A 17,500-nucleotide genomic window follows, 5' to 3' on the forward strand; every position below is an offset into this window, starting at 1 on the left:
GCTTGCCATTGGTCGTGGGCGTGCAGGGGGCGGAGCGAGGCGCGCGCTGATTGGCCGGGCTGCGTGGATGGTGGAGTTTAGTCAATCGATAACACATCCCGAGTCGGAGCCAAATTAAAGGTAAATAATAGACGGCTTTCACAGTGAACGGACGTGTATAGAGCGCTCTGTGGTGCCATTCATGTGACCCGCGTTACTGCAGCGACAATACGGTGAATAGTGTACAGTGGAGACAACAAGTGGTGCTGTACTGGCCTGCTAGCTCGCCGCTGGCCCGCCACGCCCGGCCCTCGTGCACCGCCGCGACACGTGTTCAAATTGAGTGCTAGTCGCTGCCGCCGGGCACTAAGAGAGCCACCATTGCCGGCGTGCTGTCCTACACTGGCCTGGCGTCGGCCGCCGAGGACTCCGCGGCCGTGGAGGGAACTCGGAGCCTCTGGGAGCGTCGGTGGCGAGGGAGCGGCAGACACGAGCCGCCCGTGGGGTACAAGGAGCCGAGAGAAGCCGCCACGCTGGAGTACTACAGCAACGCCGCCCTCAAGCCCGCCACCATGCTCACCCTCGATCCGCCAGACCTGAAGGGCGGCAGCCTGCACTCGCCCCACCTGCCGCCCCACACAACCCACTCCCACTCCGTCCCTCACGCCCACCACAACTCCCACTCCCACAGCTACTCCCTCTCCCACCACTCCTCCCTCACCCCCTCGCTCAACTCCTCCCTCAGCTCCTCGCTCTCCACGCCCTCCCTCGCCTCCGTGGGGAGCATGAGCGCCCACTCCCCGCCGCAGACCCACGTGCCCACGCCCACCACCAACAACAACACCAGCAACAACAACAACAACACCACGGGCTCCGTCAACAGCAGCTCCACCAACAGCAGCAGTAACAGCAAGAGCAGCGCCTCGTCCTCCAACTCCGCGGCGGAGCGCGTCAAGCGCCCCATGAACGCCTTCATGGTGTGGTCGCGGGGCCAGCGGCGCAAGATGGCCCAGGAGAACCCCAAGATGCACAACTCCGAGATCTCCAAGCGTCTGGGCGCCGAGTGGAAGCTGCTGTCCGAGACAGAGAAGAGGCCTTTCATCGACGAGGCGAAGCGACTGCGAGCCGTGCACATGAAGGAGCATCCAGACTACAAGTACAGGTACAGCCCGAACCCTAGCCTTGACACCCCCTCAGTGGCAAGCGCGAGCAGCCCACTCTCGCCCCTCACCACGCGCCTCTCTCACCACCCACAGCCCGCTCAGGCTGTTGTAAGCGATCACCGCACCGCCGCCGCGGCCCAGCAGGCCTGGCCGCCCCTCGGTGGCAGTGCTCTGTGTGTTTCCTCTCTTCATTTATGGTCTGGTTTTTGTTTTCATTTTTTTTTCCGTGTATTCATTGTTCTGTTGCTGTGTTGAACGCTTTTCCCAGTGGGTGGGGAGAGAGCGGTCACTGCTCTTCAATCCCTAAAGCATTACTGACCCGCAGCTCCGCATTACTTCAGATGCGAACTGTTTGATGCTAAGCTAAAATATTTGTAGTCAAGTCACGCGTGTCCTTTGCCGCGGAGGGGAGCCGCGAGGGTGTGTGGAGGCGCGGGCGCGGCTGCTGGGTGGCTGTGTGTCCCTCCGCGCCTCGCACACGCCCTCGGCCTGCCCTCCGTCAGTATTTTTGTGTAGCCATTTTGCTCGGTCATTCAGGCGGCGCCTTGCCCCCTCCCTCTCTCGCTGTAGGAAGTGTGAGGCAGCAGACTGAAGCTCCCACCGAAGGGGTTCCTCACGGTTATCGTTGGGCTTGTCGTTGCCAGTTTCTGTGTGATGATGATGATGATTATGATTATGATGATGATGATGATAATGATGAGTGGCTTTGGCTCTAGTGTGATGATGCTCATGATGATGATGATAATGATTAATTTTGTACACATTTCCGAGCACTCCACTCCTGCTCCTTTCCTTGACCAGTTTTCGTCTCTTCAGTAGCGGTATTCGGGCGGCGTGTTCCGCAGCGCTGTAAGTCTTGTCTGTAAGTCACGTGGTGTGAGTCACGGTGCTCACTCAGTCAGTCAGTCAGTGGCGTGCGGGGCGGTCAGCGGCGGCGGCCAGGCAGCGGCGAGTCAGCAGTAAGTCAACCATTGCTCTGACTTACTGGCTGGCTGACGCCCAGCCCCGCTCCACTGACTCACGCCCCCTACAAAATTACAGGTAAGAGGGCAAGGGGGGCTGCACTCCACGCCCCCCTTCGCGCCCCCCTCTGTGTCCCCCGAAGCAAGAGTTACTAAAGAGACGAAAACTTGTGTCTTTTTTTGTTCTCTGTAGAGCAAAAGAAGAACAAAAAAAGTAATATCCACCATCTATTTTTAAATTTGCTGTGATTGCCTGTTTATCATTTATACTTTTTTAATTATTATCATTATCATTACTATTTTTATCTACCTTATTTTTGGTCTTAATGGACACACTGGCCTATAGATTTGCTTTCTCACACTTCCTTTTTATAAAGCGTGACATTGCACTAGTGTGTGTCTGTGTGTCTGTGAGTGTGCGTGTGTATGTGTGTGTGTTATATTTTTTAATTATTTTTTCCACCCCCCTCTTATTATTAATAGTGTTATATGTGCATCATTTTTGTCTTCCTTCAAATGACTTCTATTTTTCTTTTCGTGCTGGAAGGAAGCAGATAGATTAGCGGGTACCTTGTGTGTGTGTGTGTGTGTGTGTGTGTGTGTGTGTGTGTGTGTGTGTGTGTGTGTGAGGGAGAGAGAGGGAGGGAGAGGTCTACATATATGATAGATTGTCGTGTTTTTCACATTTCGTCCGTTGTGTGTGTGTGTGTGTGTGTGTGTGTGTGTGTGTGTGTGTGTATGTGTGTGTTTGTGCGTAGTGTTTTAGGAAAAGCTTTTAGTAATTAATCATATATTCTCTCTCTCTCTCTCTCTCTCTCTCTCTCTCTCTCTCTCTCTCTCTCTCTCTCTCTCTCTCTCTCTCTCTCTCTCTCTCTCTCTCTCTGAAATCCACGTGCTGTAATTTCTCCGCTTGGATCTACGTACAGAGAGAGAGAGAGAGAGAGAGAGAGAGAGAGAGAGAGAGAGAGAGAGAGAGAGAGAGAGAGAGAGAGAGAGAGAGAGAGAGAGAATCACAGTTTGCGTGCGTGCATTGAAAATTTATGACACGTTCTACACCTCACGCGCGTTTGTGTATGCTCGTGTGTGTGTGTGTGTGTGTGTGTGTGTGTGTGTGTGTGTGTGTGTGTGTGTGTGTGCACCTTCATGTACGCACGCAAGTTACACGTACTATTCCCACACACACACACACACACACACACACACACACACACACACACACACACACACACACACAGAGACGTACATAAATTAGTTAGATTAGGTTAGGCAAAGTTAAGTTAAGCTCGGATAAGTTAAGTTAGGTGAGGTTAGGTTAAATTCTCTCGATATTCCATGACAACAGTTTAACAAATGAGAGACCGCCGCGGCATTTGGGAGATAGGAGGGAGAGAAGTGAGAGGGGGTTGAAATCTTCTGTACAATGTCCGTCTGTCTGTTTGCCTGGCGGTAGCGGAGAGGTAGCGGTGGCGGAGTGTTAGAAACCGCTCCCTCTCTCCCTCTCACTCTCTCACTCTCTCTCTCTTACCTGGCCACTTATCTTCTCCCTACCTGCCTACCTGCGTGCTTACCTGCGTGCCTTATACCCTTCTTCTATCCTCCTTATTCCCTCCTCCTCCTCCTCCTCCTCCTCCTCCTCCTCCTCCTCCTCCTCCTCCTCCTCTTCGTTATTCTTCTCCTGTTTATTCCGTTTCGCTTCTGATTTTCCGTTTATTTATTTTTTCTTAGCGTTGTTTCGGGATTGAGAGATAAAGAGAGAGAGAGAGAGAGAGAGAGAGAGAGAGAGAGAGAGAGAGAGAGAGAGAGAGAGATTTGTTTGTGTTCTTGTATTGAACCGAATTTCCACATATATATTCTCTCTCTCTCTCTCTCTCTCTCTCTCTCTCTCTCTCTCTCTCTCTCTCTCTCTCTCTCTCTCTCTCTCTCTCTCTCTCTCTCTCTCTCGCTCTCTCTAATCAATACCTACCCGACGCGACCAAACCGCTCGATTTACAAACAATTAAACTAGCGACCACCACCATCACCACCATCACCACCACCATCACCGTCACCACCATCACCATCAGCGGCGGGATGGTGACAGTGATTAATGGTGACGTGGTGATGATGCGTTACTCTCTCTCTCTCTCTCTCTCTCTCTCTCTCTCTCTCTCTCTCTCTCTCTCTCTCTCTCTCTCTCTCTCTCTCTCTCTCTCGTCGTCTTTCGTGTATTCGTTCTACAATTATTATTATTATTATTATTATTATTATTATTATTATTATTATTATTATTATTATTATTATTATTATTATTATTTGGTTTCTTAGTGTCTTTCCTGTCCGTTCGTCTGTCTGTCTACCTTTTTTTCCTTTTTAATTTTCTCTTTTTCCCTTTTTACTGTCTTTCTTTTCTTTTTTATTCATCTGCTATCTCTTATTCTGTTCATATCTCCGTCTGTATACCCCCCATTCTCTCTCTCTCTCTCTCTCTCTCTCTCTCTCTCTCTCTCTCTCTCTCTCTCTCTCTCTCTCTCTCTCTCTCTCTCTCTCTCTCTCTCTCTCTCTCTCAACAAAATACAAGTAAGTAAGCAACCTCAAAACTGGCGGGACTGCTGGGGGAATGAGTCGTGGGGATTAGTAGAAGAGGAGGAGGAGGAGGAGGAGGAGGAGGAGGAGGAGGATCGTAAGAGTCAGAAATAGTTTACAGCGTTACGTAAAATGAGGCGCAGGAGAACGTGAATGAAAGGGAGATGGAAGAATTAGGATGAAGGAGGAGGAGGAGGATGAAGGATGAAGGAGGAGTAAAAAAAATCCACGTAAATGAGAGGGTAACAGTAGCAACGAATGAAGGAAGAAGAAAAGAAGGAATTAATTTGAAGGAAGGAGGAAATACAAGGGAAGAAAAGGAAGAAGGGAATGAGAAGGAAGGATTTATATGAAAGAGGAGATAAAGAAAAGAGGAATAAGGGAGAATATAAAATAACCGCTAAACAGTAAAGGAGTAGAAGAAGAAGAGAAATAGGGAGAATACAAAGAAAATAGAGAAAATATGATAAATGAATATGATAAATGATTCATGTAGAGTTAAAGGAAAGGAATTTAAAGATAGCTATATATATTCTCTCTCTCTCTCTCTCTCTCTCTCTCTCTCTCTCTCTCTCTCTCTCTCTCTCTCTCTCTCTCTCTTCACTATTCTGTCATTATTAACTTCTAATTATCCTTGTAATTCTGTGTTTATTAGAATTTATGATCTAATTCCTTTGTTTTTCTCCTCTCGGCTGCCTGTGTGTGTGTGTGTGTGTGTGTGTGTGTGTGTGTGTGTGGCTTTGTGTGTGCGTGCGTATGTGTATAAATTTAGTTGTTATAAGTAAAATATATATCAAACTAGATTTCTTGTGGCGTGTGTGTGTGTGTGTGTGTGTGTGTGTGTGTGTGTGTGTGTGTGTGTGTGTGTGTGTGTGTGTGTGTACATCCGGTCACCTGAACTCCGCATGTGTCCCCTCCCACACACCTGCGCACCTCCACACCTGTGTAGCGTCATTAATTATTTTCATGTCGCCGTCCAACACCTACCTTGCCTGGACCTCAATTTCTTCTTTCTCTTTCCTCTCTCTCTCTCTCTCTCTCTCTCTCTCTCTCTCTCTCTCTCTCTCTCTCTCTCTCTCTCTCTCTCTCTCTCTCTCTCTCTCTCTCTCTCTCTCTCATTTTCCGTTTTTTTTTTTTCGGTGTATTTGAAAATGTTTGTGTTGTATTTTTCATCTTCTTCCTTCTTATTGTTGTTGTTGTTGTTGTTGTTCTTGTTTTTGTTTTAATTTTCAGGTTGTTCCTCCGTGTAAGTTGTAACGGCGTTTTATCGATCACACACACACACACACACACACACAGATTTTTGTCTTTAGCATCGGAGAGAGAGAGAGAGAGAGAGAGAGAGAGAGAGAGAGAGAGAGAGAGAGAGAGAGAGAGAGAGAGAGAGAGAGACTTTTGAACTCTTTCTCAAACGAATCAGCGGCGGCAGTGTTTGTGTGTGTGTGTGTGTGTGTGTGTGTGTGTGTGTGTGTGTGTGTGTGTGTGTGTGTGTGTGTGTGTGTGTGTGTGTGTGTGTGTGCATACGGCAATGTTAGCGGTTTTGCGATAGTTATAGCGCTAAACTACTACTACAACAACAACAACTACTACTACTACTACTACTACTACTACTACTACTACTACTACTACTACTACTACTACTACTACTACTACTACTAAACCAGAACGAAAAAATATTCTTCACTTTTATCAACGAAAAAATGACCCACTTAGCAGATACTTTTACTATTATTATTATTATTATTATTATTATTATTATTATTATTATTATTATTATTATTATTATTATTGTTATTATTATTGTTATTACTATTATTATTGATGTTATAGTAGAAGCAGCATCACTCAATAATAACAGTAACAGTAGCATTATTAGTTACCTTTTCAATATTTCAAGTACCGACAATAAGTTACCGAGTTTGCATATATTAAAATAACTTAACTCGCTTTGAATGTTATATATATACCTGTAAGGGGGAAAAGTACTCAGGGCTGACGTGTTACCTGTGCGACTTAATTACCGGTGAGTGGGACAGCACACCTGGGGCGGCGGGGCTAGCGGGGGAAGGTGAGGGGGCGGGAAATAAGAAGAAGGAGAAAATACTGTAATTAGGAAAAGAAATACCTTGATAATGACAGTAAAAAAAGATGATTGAGATGTGAAAATTATGGTTTGTTTTCATTTTATTTGTTTATTTGTTTTTATTTATTTATTTATTTATTTATTTATTTATTTTATTTATTTATTTATTTATTTTTTTAAAGCGTGAGATTTTCTGGAGATTTCGTTTAATGCTACTAGAGATTACACACACACACACACACACACACACACACACACACACACACACACACACACACACACACACACACACACACACACACACACCGATAATCACAAACACATATATATAAACAGCCATTTCCTGTCTGTTTCTCCCTTTCTCTCTTCTCCCGTCTCCCTTCCCCTCCCTTCTCCCTCATTTCTTCAATTACCATTTGCATAATTTTTCTCTCCCATTAACCGTCAAACGTGATTTTCCTCCTCTCATCGTTTTTGATCTCCCTATTATTTCATTTATCATCGTGTGTTCCTGCTTATTTCCGCTATTCGTCTCACGGAAATTTTAATCACGGAATTTTGGTGCATTTTCATCGTAGTAGTAGTAGTAGTAGTAGTAGTAGTAGTAGTAGTAGTAGAAGTGACAGTGATAAATTTTTCTTTTTACAATTTTAAAAGTGCGAACCTTTAAAAGTCTAATTAATGATTTTGAACTACATATTACAGCTTTTTTTTCTTAATATATTTTTTCTTTATAACGCATTAAATATTTATCACACTTACCGCATTTACCAAGTTACCTCCTCGCTCAATACGTATCATTCCCTCTCCCTCTTTGCACTGTGCTTTATGGCCGAGCCTTCCACCGTCACCTTCTTCGTTATTGACAGTTTTTTTTAGTGATCCGTGTCTTTTAAGGGGAGTTTTCATGATTACAGTGATAGTCGCCGATAGGAAGAACAAACATTTATCCCGCTGTAGTGAAAGTTGTAAGGATTTTTCAGGTGTTTTCGTGGTTCCAGTGACAGGTGAAGATACTGTTATGAAAGTTACTATGATTTTAAAGTGTTTTCATGACTTCGGCGATAGTTGAACGTGGTTTTCTGTATCGCCGATGGGAAAAAAACAAACAAACAAACATTTTTCTCGCCCTTTGAAAGTTGTGGGATGTTTTTGAAGTGTTTTCATGATGCTAGTGATGAATTAACGAAGGAAAGCGTGTATTGAAACTGTCGCAGTGAAGGTTATCGCCGGTTTTCAAGGGAGTTTTCATGACCGGTACCTAAGTTTACCGCTCTGAAAGTTACTATGGATTTTAGGCTTTCATGATTCCAGTGATAATTTAAACAATGATTCCGTATCCCCTAGTACAAATATATTATCATGTTGCCGTGGAAGTTAGCGGAGTTTTCAATGGAGTTTTCAGGATTCTAGTGATACCGACGTGAAAGTTATTAAAGTTTCAAGGGTTTTTGTATTTGCAGCGATAGTTTGACAAGGATTCTGTGTTGTCAATAGGAAAAGGAACCATTTAACTTGTTGTACTGAAAGTCATTGGGGTTTTCAAGGGGGTTTTCATGTCTCAGTGACACTTAAGGGTACCGCCGTCAATGTTATGACTTAAAGACGCTCTTCATGATATTCCAGCGATAGTTTAACAAGGAACCTGCGTCGGTGACACTAAAAGCAAGTATTTATCTTCCTGTTATGAAAAATATCGGGAATTTCAAGAGTGCTTTCATAATTCTAGGCTGAAGACACCGCTGTGAAAATTATTACTTTCAAAATGTTTTCATGATTCAAGCGATAGTTAAAAAAATGATGTATCGTTGAAAGCACAACAAACATTCATATTGCTATACTGAAAGCTGTCGGGGATTTTAAGAGTGTTTCCATGATTTTAGTGAGGTAGTTGAAGACACCGCTGAGGGAAGGTACTGGTATTTCAAAGAGCTCTCGTGATTCCGGTAATAGTTTGACAAAAGATCCTGCATCGTTGATATACAGAAAAGCAAATATATCCCTGTACTGAAAGTTCCCGGGGTTTTCAAAGGAGTCTTTATGAGTTTAGTGATGGTTAAACATGCCGCGGTGAAGGTGATTAGGATTTCAAGATAACTTTCCTGATCTTAGCGATAGTTTAGCCAAGGGATTCTTCATCGACATTAGGAGAAAATATTTAACCGTCTGAAGTGAAATTTGTCAAGGTTTTAGCGATTCTAGTGATGCAGATGCCGCTGCAAAGGTATCTGAGTCTGCAAGAGTGTTTTCATGATTCCAGTGATGATTTAACGAAAATTCTATACTGTTAACAAGAAAACCAGCTACAGTGAAAATTATTGGGGGTCCTCAAGGGTGTTTTCCTGATTCCAGTGATGGTTTAACGAAAACTGTACATCCTTAATAGAAAAAGCCGCTCATTTAACTTACTACAGTGAAAATTAGCGGGGTTTTCATGATTCTAGTAATGGTTTGACAAATATTCTGCATCGTTAATAGAAAAAGCCGCTCGTTTGAGTTACTACAGTGAAAATTTGCGGGGTTTTCATGTTTCTAGTAATGGTTTGATAAATATTTTGCGTCGCGAACAGGAAGAACACTTGTTTCACTCGTTGTTGTAGAAAGTATCGGTTTTTAAAGGAGTTTTGATGGTTGTAGCGATCGTTCAAGGTACCGCTGTGAAAGTTATCATATCAAGAGATTTTTCGTAATTCAAGTTAACAGAAAAAAGAAAAAAATATATAGATAAATAAAAACACCGAATTTATCTTACCGCAAAGGAAGAATTTAAGGGAATTTCAAGAGTGTTTTTCTGTGATTCTACCAAGAATTTAACAAGACGGCGAGAACCAGAAATACCCTCGGGGACTTGACTGATCACCGGCGGCCCTTGAAAATATTATTGAAAAGAGAACACAGTGTAGGAATTAGATGAAATATAAGAGGTTTTGTGTCTCCATATTTATTCTCCCTAATATTGGGCGACTTCTGGAAAAAAAAAAATCTCCTTAGCGAAAAGTAATCACCTTATAGAGAGAGAGAGAGAGAGAGAGAGAGAGTTCCAGTGGGTATAACAGTGGTTTTCATAGTGTTAGTGGTGGCCTCTCTCTCTCTCTCTCTCTCTCTCTCTCTCTCTCTCTCTCTCTCTCTCTCTCTCTCTCTCTCTCTCTGCATTATTTATTTCTCTATTCAAATTGTACGCAGTTATTTTTGTTTGTTTATTTATTTATTTATTCATTTTCTTTTTCATTCCTCTATTTATTACTACTCTTTATTTCTGTTTTTGTTTACTTAGAATCGGAATGCGTTCGTACTCTCTCTCTCTCTCTCTCTCTCTCTCTCTCTCTCTCTCTCTCTCTCTCTCTCTCTCTCTCTCTCTCTCTCTCTCTCTCTCTCTCTCTCTCTCTCTCACCCGGTCCTTTTCAAATCCTCCCTTCCCATCTCGCTCCCTCTCTCTTCTTTCTCTCTCTCCCACCGACCATCTCCCCATACCTTCTTCCTCTCCCTCTCCCTCTCTCCCTCCTCCTCCCATGGGAACGCTCAGTGGGAGAGAAACCTCTTAACACTCCACTGAACATCTTCCCTCCTCCTCCTCCACCTCCTCCTCCTCCTCCTCCTCCTCCTCCTCCTCCTCTATTCCTATCTTCTCTTCCCGGCTCCTCTCTTCCTTATTTTTGTTTGTTTTTCAGGGTGTTTCTTTATCCTGTCTTTGTTCTCTCTCTCTCTCTCTCTCTCTCTCTCTCTCTCTCTCTCTCTCTCTCTCTCTCTCTCTCTCTCTCTCTCTCTCTCTCTCTCTCTCTCTCTCTCTCTCTCTCTCTAATATCGCTACGTACGCAATATTGGAGAAGGAAAATCCTCGTCTGTGTTTTGTCAGCAGAGAGAGAGAGAGAGAGAGAGAGAGAGAGAGAGAGAGAGAGAGAGAGAGGGGCTGGTCAGTTCGTGTGTAAAACTTAGAGCGCTGTCTCAGGCAGATTACGAGAGAGAGAGAGAGAGAGAGAGAGAGAGAGAGAGAGAGAGAGAGAGAGAGAGAGAGAGAGAGAGAGAGAGAGAGAGAGAGATGGCGCTGGTGGTGGTGATTCTTACGATGTGGTGAGCGGCATTATTGTAACACACACACAAACACACACACACACACACACACACACACACACACACACACACACACACACACACACACACACACACACACACACACACACACAAGGACGCATGCACGCACGCACACGCACATCTGTTTTAATCACGTTCCTGATTGCGTGACAGACACACACACACACACACACACACACACACACACACACACACACACACACACACACACACACACACACACACACACACACACACACACACACACACACACACACACACACACACAGTCTCACTGAGAAGAAAGTCATGATGTGAGTGTGTGTGTGTGTGTGTGTGTGTGTGTGTGTGTGTGTGTGTGTGTGTGTGTGTGTGTGTGTGTGTGTGTAGTAATACGACTATAGGTTTAATGAGAACAGTAAGAGTACACGCGCACACACACACACACACACACACACACACACACACACACACACACACACACACACACACACACACACACACACACACACACACACACACACACACACACACACACACACACACACACACACGTTGACATAAAATCAAAATGAAAGAAAAAGCGTGTGTGTATGTGTGTGTGTGTGTGTGTGTGTGTGTGTGTGTGTGTGTGTGTGTGTGTGTGTGTGTGAAGTGTGTTTATTCAAAGCCTCATATCTGGTCTTGACACGAGAGTGAGTGTGAGAGGAGGGGGAGAGAGAGAGAGAGAGAGAGAGAGAGAGAGAGAGAGAGAGAGAGAGAGAGAGAGAGAGAGAGAGAGAGAGAGAGAGGAAACGAAGTAAGGAAAGCAGAATACAAGAAAATTAAAGAAAGAATAAAGGAAAAGAATCAGAAAACAATAATTACCAGAGAGAGAGAGAGAGAGAGAGAGAGAGAGAGAGAGAGAGAGAGAGAGAGAGAGAGAGAGAGAGAGAGAGAGAGAGAGAGAGAGAATTTCCCTCTTTAATTACTACAATTTTCCCCTTTATTATTGACTATTAACAACTTTTCCTCGCCGGCTCTCTACTGGCTTATTTGTGGAGCGCTCATGAAGAGGGGGAGTGATGGGATAGGGAGAGGGGAAGTGAGGGGAGAGGAAGAGGGAAGTGAGGGGAGAAGAGCTTAAGGGGTTTGTTTAAGGAAGGGGAAACCTGTTGAGTGTGTGGTAATTTGTGTGTTAGTTTCCCTCTCTCTCTTTTTTATCGTTGTTCTTGTTCTTGTTCTTCGTCTTGTTGTTTTTAGTATTTTTGGTTTATTTTATTTGTTTATTTATTTTTTTATTTTATTTTATTGTTTTCGTGTTGTTCTGTTCCTGTTGTTATCATTTTTTTGTTATTTTCTCGTTTCGTTGTCTTTTTTTTTCTATTTACTCTTTCTTTCCCTTCTTTATTTATTGATTTCCTATTGTTGTTGTTGTTTTTGTTTTTGTTTTTTTCTTTTTTTTTCTTTTTCTTCTTCTTTTCTTTTCAACATCATTTCCTTACCTGATTTTCTATCACATGCTGAATATATATATATATATATATATATATATATATATATATATATATATATATATATATATATATATATATATATATATATATATATATATATATATATATATTTTACTTTATTCCTCCAATTAAAAAAAAATAATCATATAATCTTGCATGCAAAAAGATAAATTCAGTTTTTTCATTCAAATTTTCAAATATTCATGATCATCTTTTTTCGCTCTATTTTTTCCCTTATTTATTTATTTATTTATTTATTTATTTATTTATTCATTTATTTTTGCTTTTCATTGCGTATTTATTGTCAGGTGTTCTCTCTCTCTCTCTCTCTCTCTCTCTCTCTCTCTCTCTCTCTCTCTCTCTCTCTCTCTCTCTCTCTCTCTCTCTCATTTTCCTAATTTTATTAACAATTTTCTATCGTTGTTGTTGTTGTTGTGGTTGTTGTCCTTTGTCTCCGAGTAAAGTAAACTTGAATATATTTTCGTCTTTTCCCAAGTAGTATAAAAGATACTTATCATTTACCTATCTATCTATGTGCTTATTTATTTATTTATTTATTTATTGTGTCGTATGTTACCAGTGATAAGGAAACTCCCACTAGTTTTCCATCCGCAGATACGTGTACACTCGCTAACACTGGAACGGGGTGGTCTCAAACAGCACAGAATCACCAAAACACTTCCAGTTCTTATAATGAGTGTTTTCAATGGTGTTTTCATAATTCTATTGATAAGTAGCAAGCAACAGTACAACGACCTGTCAAATTTCTAACAAAACCATGAAAACTCCCTTGAAAACCTCCAGTAACTTGCACTAGAGCCTTTTAGGAGCAAAGATAGGAGGTTATCGAAGTGTCTGGCAATACTGTGTTGGTACTGTGCTGTCTTATTGGTCAGTGCCAGTGTTACCATGTCCACGTGAGGTGCTGCTAAGTCTGTAATTCATCACTTATTTAAGATCACGGTGTTATATAAGTGAATGGGTTAGAGAGAGAGAGAGAGAGAGAGAGAGAGAGAGAGAGAGAGAGAGAGAGAGAGAGAGAGAGAGATAGCACATCAAGTAGATAGAAAAGGAGGAACGGAAGGAAAGGAGAGATAAAGAGAGAAACCGGAGGAAGAGAGAGAAAAAGGAGAATAGTTAATCACAGAAGGAGGAGGAGGAAGAGGAGGAGGAGGAGGAGGAGGAGGAGGAGGAGGAGGAGGAGGAGGAGGAGGAGGAGGAGGAGGAGGAAGAAGAGAAGACATCTAACATAGACATCATAAAACACCATTTCCCTCCCCCTTTCCCCTCCCCTTCCTCCCCACAAATCACTTAAACACACCTGTATATTGAGTCATCAGCACCTCTCTCTCTCTCTCTCTCTCTCTCTCTCTCTCTCTCTCTCTCTCTCTCTCTCTCTCTCTCTCTCTCTCTCTCTCTCTCTCTCTCTCTCTCTCTCTCTCTCTCTCTCTCTCTCTCTCTCACCTGTCTTCATACCTTAATCACTAAAACCTGCAATTTTGTCAGTCCCTTCCCACCCTCCCTTCCTCCCCCTTTCCCTCCCCCATCACCTGTTATTAGGAGTGCATTAAACTTGATTATTTTGTACACGTGTTGGGGTTGGGGGCGGGGGGATAATTAGCGGACCAGGTATATCGCCAAGTGTGTGTGTGTGTGTGTGTGTGTGTGTGTGTGTGTGTGTGTGTGTGTGTGTGTTGCATGCTACCTGTCTGCTTACCTGTTGCTTTTTTTTTAGTTTATTTATTTTTTTATAGGTCACAAAATGTTTCGCATATTTTTGTAGTGGATTGTCTCTGTAGATTTTTTTTTTTTGGTGTGTATGTGTGTTTGTCTCTATTTTTTACCTCTAGTTGTTATTTCTTTGTATTTCTTGTATTTCCTTACCCTTCACACCTGTTCTTTATTAATTAACTGCGCGTGACACTTAAACGTCGGGAGAGAGGAAAGATTTTGTAGTGTTGAAAGTACTGTAATTAATTTTTTGTACCTGTATTTATTGTTTTAATGTATAAGTTCTCAGCTTCTTGTATATCTCTCACCCTTTCACACCTGTTCGTGGTTAATTAAGCTTTAGGTGAGTGGAGAGATTCACTTCCCACAAAAAATACTGAAACAACATTTTTTTTCATCTATTTTTTCTCACTTAAAATATTTTTCATTTATTTTTTTCACGCCTGTTCGTGGCTAATTAAGCGATAGGTGAGTGGAGAGATTCGGTTTCCCACGACAATACTAAAACAACAAATTTTTTTTCATCTATTTTGTATTCTTCGCGTATCATTATCGCTTTCCTATATTTCTCTTGTTCTTCCTCACCTGCTCTTGATAAATTAAAAAAACACGTGAGAGAGATTTAGTGAGCGGAAAGAAACAGCTATTCACAAAACACTGAAACAACAATTTTATATATATCTCTACTTTTCCTGCCATAATCCAATCCTCTCACACCTGATCTTAATTGAGACGCCAGGTAGAGGTCGTGAGAGTGCAAAGGTACAATAACACTCAAATTACTGAAACTACTTATCTGTTTGCATTATTCTTACCTGTAATTTCTGTATTTCACTCACCCTCCACGCCTTGCTGAACTAATGCAACATGGGGGAGGATGAGAGATTGAGAAGATACGGTACACTCAGAGTATTCAAAGTGCATTTTTTTTATATAATTTTTACCTATCACTGTCCCTTTGTGTGATATACCTGTCCTCTCACACCTGGCACTAATTAACGAAACAGGTGGGAGGTACTGAGAGTTGAAAGATGCATAAGAACGTAGAGAAGAAAACGGAAGGAAGGAATTGGTCGTTTAAAAAGAATAGGAAGGCGTTGCAAAATTTGTATATATGAAAAAAAAAATGATAATAAGGGAAATTGCAAGAAATCGTTTGGCCTATAGACGTGGCTTATTTTTTTCTTTTCTTCATATTCCGTCTTTTTTTCCTTTCCGTCACTTCTTTGTTCGTTTTCTTTTGATATTCTCTTTTCTTTCTCCTTCTTTTCCACACCTCTTCATATCTCTTCTATCCTTTTTTCCTCACTGTTCTTGCTTCTATTTATATTTCGTCTTTTTTTTTCCTTTCTTTCACTTCCTTGTTCGTCTTCTTTTCATATTTTTTCATCTCTTCCTTCTCGTTCTTTCAATTTCACAGCTCTAAGTATATCTTCTCCCCTTTTTCTTTCCCTTTCCTTGCTTTTTCTTCGCATTTCGCCCAACACCAAGGTACTGAAATTAAGATGCAAAATTTTACCACCTATCTGTTCAAGGGGGGGGGGGGTACTTGATATGTGGTGCAAATCAACCTTTTAAATAAAGTCACTGAAGGTAGGGTGGGTGAGACTGGATGATAAATAGCGGTGGTATGACTCGCTCAGGCAAATCAGGTGGCTGTGTGTGTGTGTGTGTGTGTGTGTGTGTGTGTGTGTGTGTGTGTGTGTGTGGGAGGGGGGGAGTTTTTTTTTAGGTTAGGTTACGTTATGTTAGGATAAACTTTTGTAAGGTTAGGGTAAGTTTAGCTCGGTCAAAGACTCTGGGCTAGGTTAGGTGTTAGTTAGGTCACATAGCTGCTTGGGTCTGGTTAAATGAGATTCTTGCTCCTCCTCCCTCCTTTTTGTATATATTAATGAGGGTTTAATGCTGATGACTCGCTGATTATAAGCCATTCAATTTGTACGCTTCCCTTTTCGTGAAGTTTATAATTTTAGTGAATTGGAACACAAGTTAAATAATTACATACATTTATATTACTGCCATTTTTTTTTTACTTATTGAATCGTTTCTCTCAACCTTCTTTCACGCAAGTTCATTTATCTATTCATGCGTTCAGGTAAAAGAAAAATCGGGTTTTTAATTTATTTCGTTTACCTTTTAAAAATATTTGTACGTTGAGATGCGAAATTGCTTTGATTTTCCTCTTGTGTCGAGGGAAGGGAAGGAAATGGCAGAGTTATTTTGTAAACAAGTACTGGAATGGCGATGGATTGATAAATTTTCGGGTTCTTGTTTATTTTTTTCACTTTTCTACCTTCTCTTATCGTTATGTTTCATCTGTTCCTTCTTTATTTCATTCTTTACCTCGTCTGCTTTTTATCTTTTCTTTTTTCTTATCTCCCTTTCACTTCCCGCCTTATTTTTTCCATTATTTTCATTTCCTTCCTCTTCCTTCGTTATTTTCGTCTCTTGTTTCCATTTTCTTCCATTTTCACAGCTTGCCTCTTTAATATTTTCTTCTTTTCTTTTCTCTTTTACTTCTGTCTTTTCTTTTCTTTGTATTTCTTTTTCTTCTTCGCACTTCTCTTTAAATATTTCGTCTCTATCTCTCTTTCTCTCTCTATTTCTTCCACTATGTTTAGTTCCTCCTTGTTTTATTCTGTCTATTCTTTCTCTTTCTTTCACTTTCTCTACCTTGTCTTCCTCTTTTCGTCTTCTTCTTTCTCCTAATTCTTTTTCTCTCTCCTCCTTTTCTTTCTTTTTTATTTCATTTTTTCCAGATTTTCTATTTTGTTTTTCTCTATTCCTTCTTTTACCAATACCACATTCTCTCTCTCTCTCTCTCTCTCTCTCTCTCTCTCTCTCTCTCTCTCTCTCTCTCTCTCTCTCTCTCTCTCTCTCTCTCTCTCTCTCTCTCATTTCCATAAATATGCATCACTTACTCTATTTTTTCCCCGCCTTTCCATCTTCACGCCCTTCCTCTTCCTCCTCCTCCTCCTCCTCCTCCTCCTCCTCCTCCTCCTCCTCCTCCTCCTCCTCCTCCCCTAAGGCGTTAACGACACTTAGATACAATTATCCAATGAGGAAACACGGAGGGAAAATTGACCGTGATTTCCCTCGTTTCCCCTCTGAGATTTCTCCCCTCTTCCCCTCAAGCCGTGATGTTTCCCCCCTCTCCCCTCTCCCCTCTCCCCTCTTAAGTAGTGTAAGGAGAGCCGCTTTCTCCCCTCAGTAAGCACCCCATTCTTATTTTAAGCCTTTAAGTTATTTTTCCCCTTCCCCTAGTTTTCCCTCTTCTTTTTTTTTTCCTTTTTTTTCCACTATTAACTGTTTGGTTATCTCTCTCTCTCTCTCTCTCTCTCTCTCTCTCTCTCTCTCTCTCTCTCTCTCTCTCTCTCTCTCTCTCTCTCTCTCTCTCTCTCTCTCTCTCTCTCTCTCTCTATCAATCTATCAATCTATCTCTACCACCACCATCTC

The 17,500-nt window shown here is 42.0% G+C and overlaps 1 protein-coding gene across 4 annotated transcripts in view; it reads left to right on the forward strand.

Moving 5' to 3' along the window:
* LOC135094206 (transcription factor Sox-2-like) overlaps nt 1-17,500 on the forward strand; it is a 31,053-nt gene that overhangs the window by 766 nt on the left and 12,787 nt on the right. For 3 of the 4 annotated variants that reach the window (XM_063994062.1, XM_063994061.1, XM_063994059.1), the window contains exon 1: nt 1-1,141. This exon is cut by the window's left edge. In XM_063994062.1, coding sequence (XP_063850132.1) covers nt 552-1,141 — 590 coding nt within the window. In that variant the 5' untranslated portion in view covers nt 1-551. The remainder of the gene's footprint in view (nt 1,142-17,500) is intronic. The other variant, XM_063994060.1, reaches the window with a different exon arrangement.

Source organism: Scylla paramamosain, chromosome 45 (assembly GCF_035594125.1).
Source record: "Scylla paramamosain isolate STU-SP2022 chromosome 45, ASM3559412v1, whole genome shotgun sequence".
NCBI lineage: Eukaryota > Metazoa > Arthropoda > Malacostraca > Decapoda > Portunidae > Scylla > Scylla paramamosain.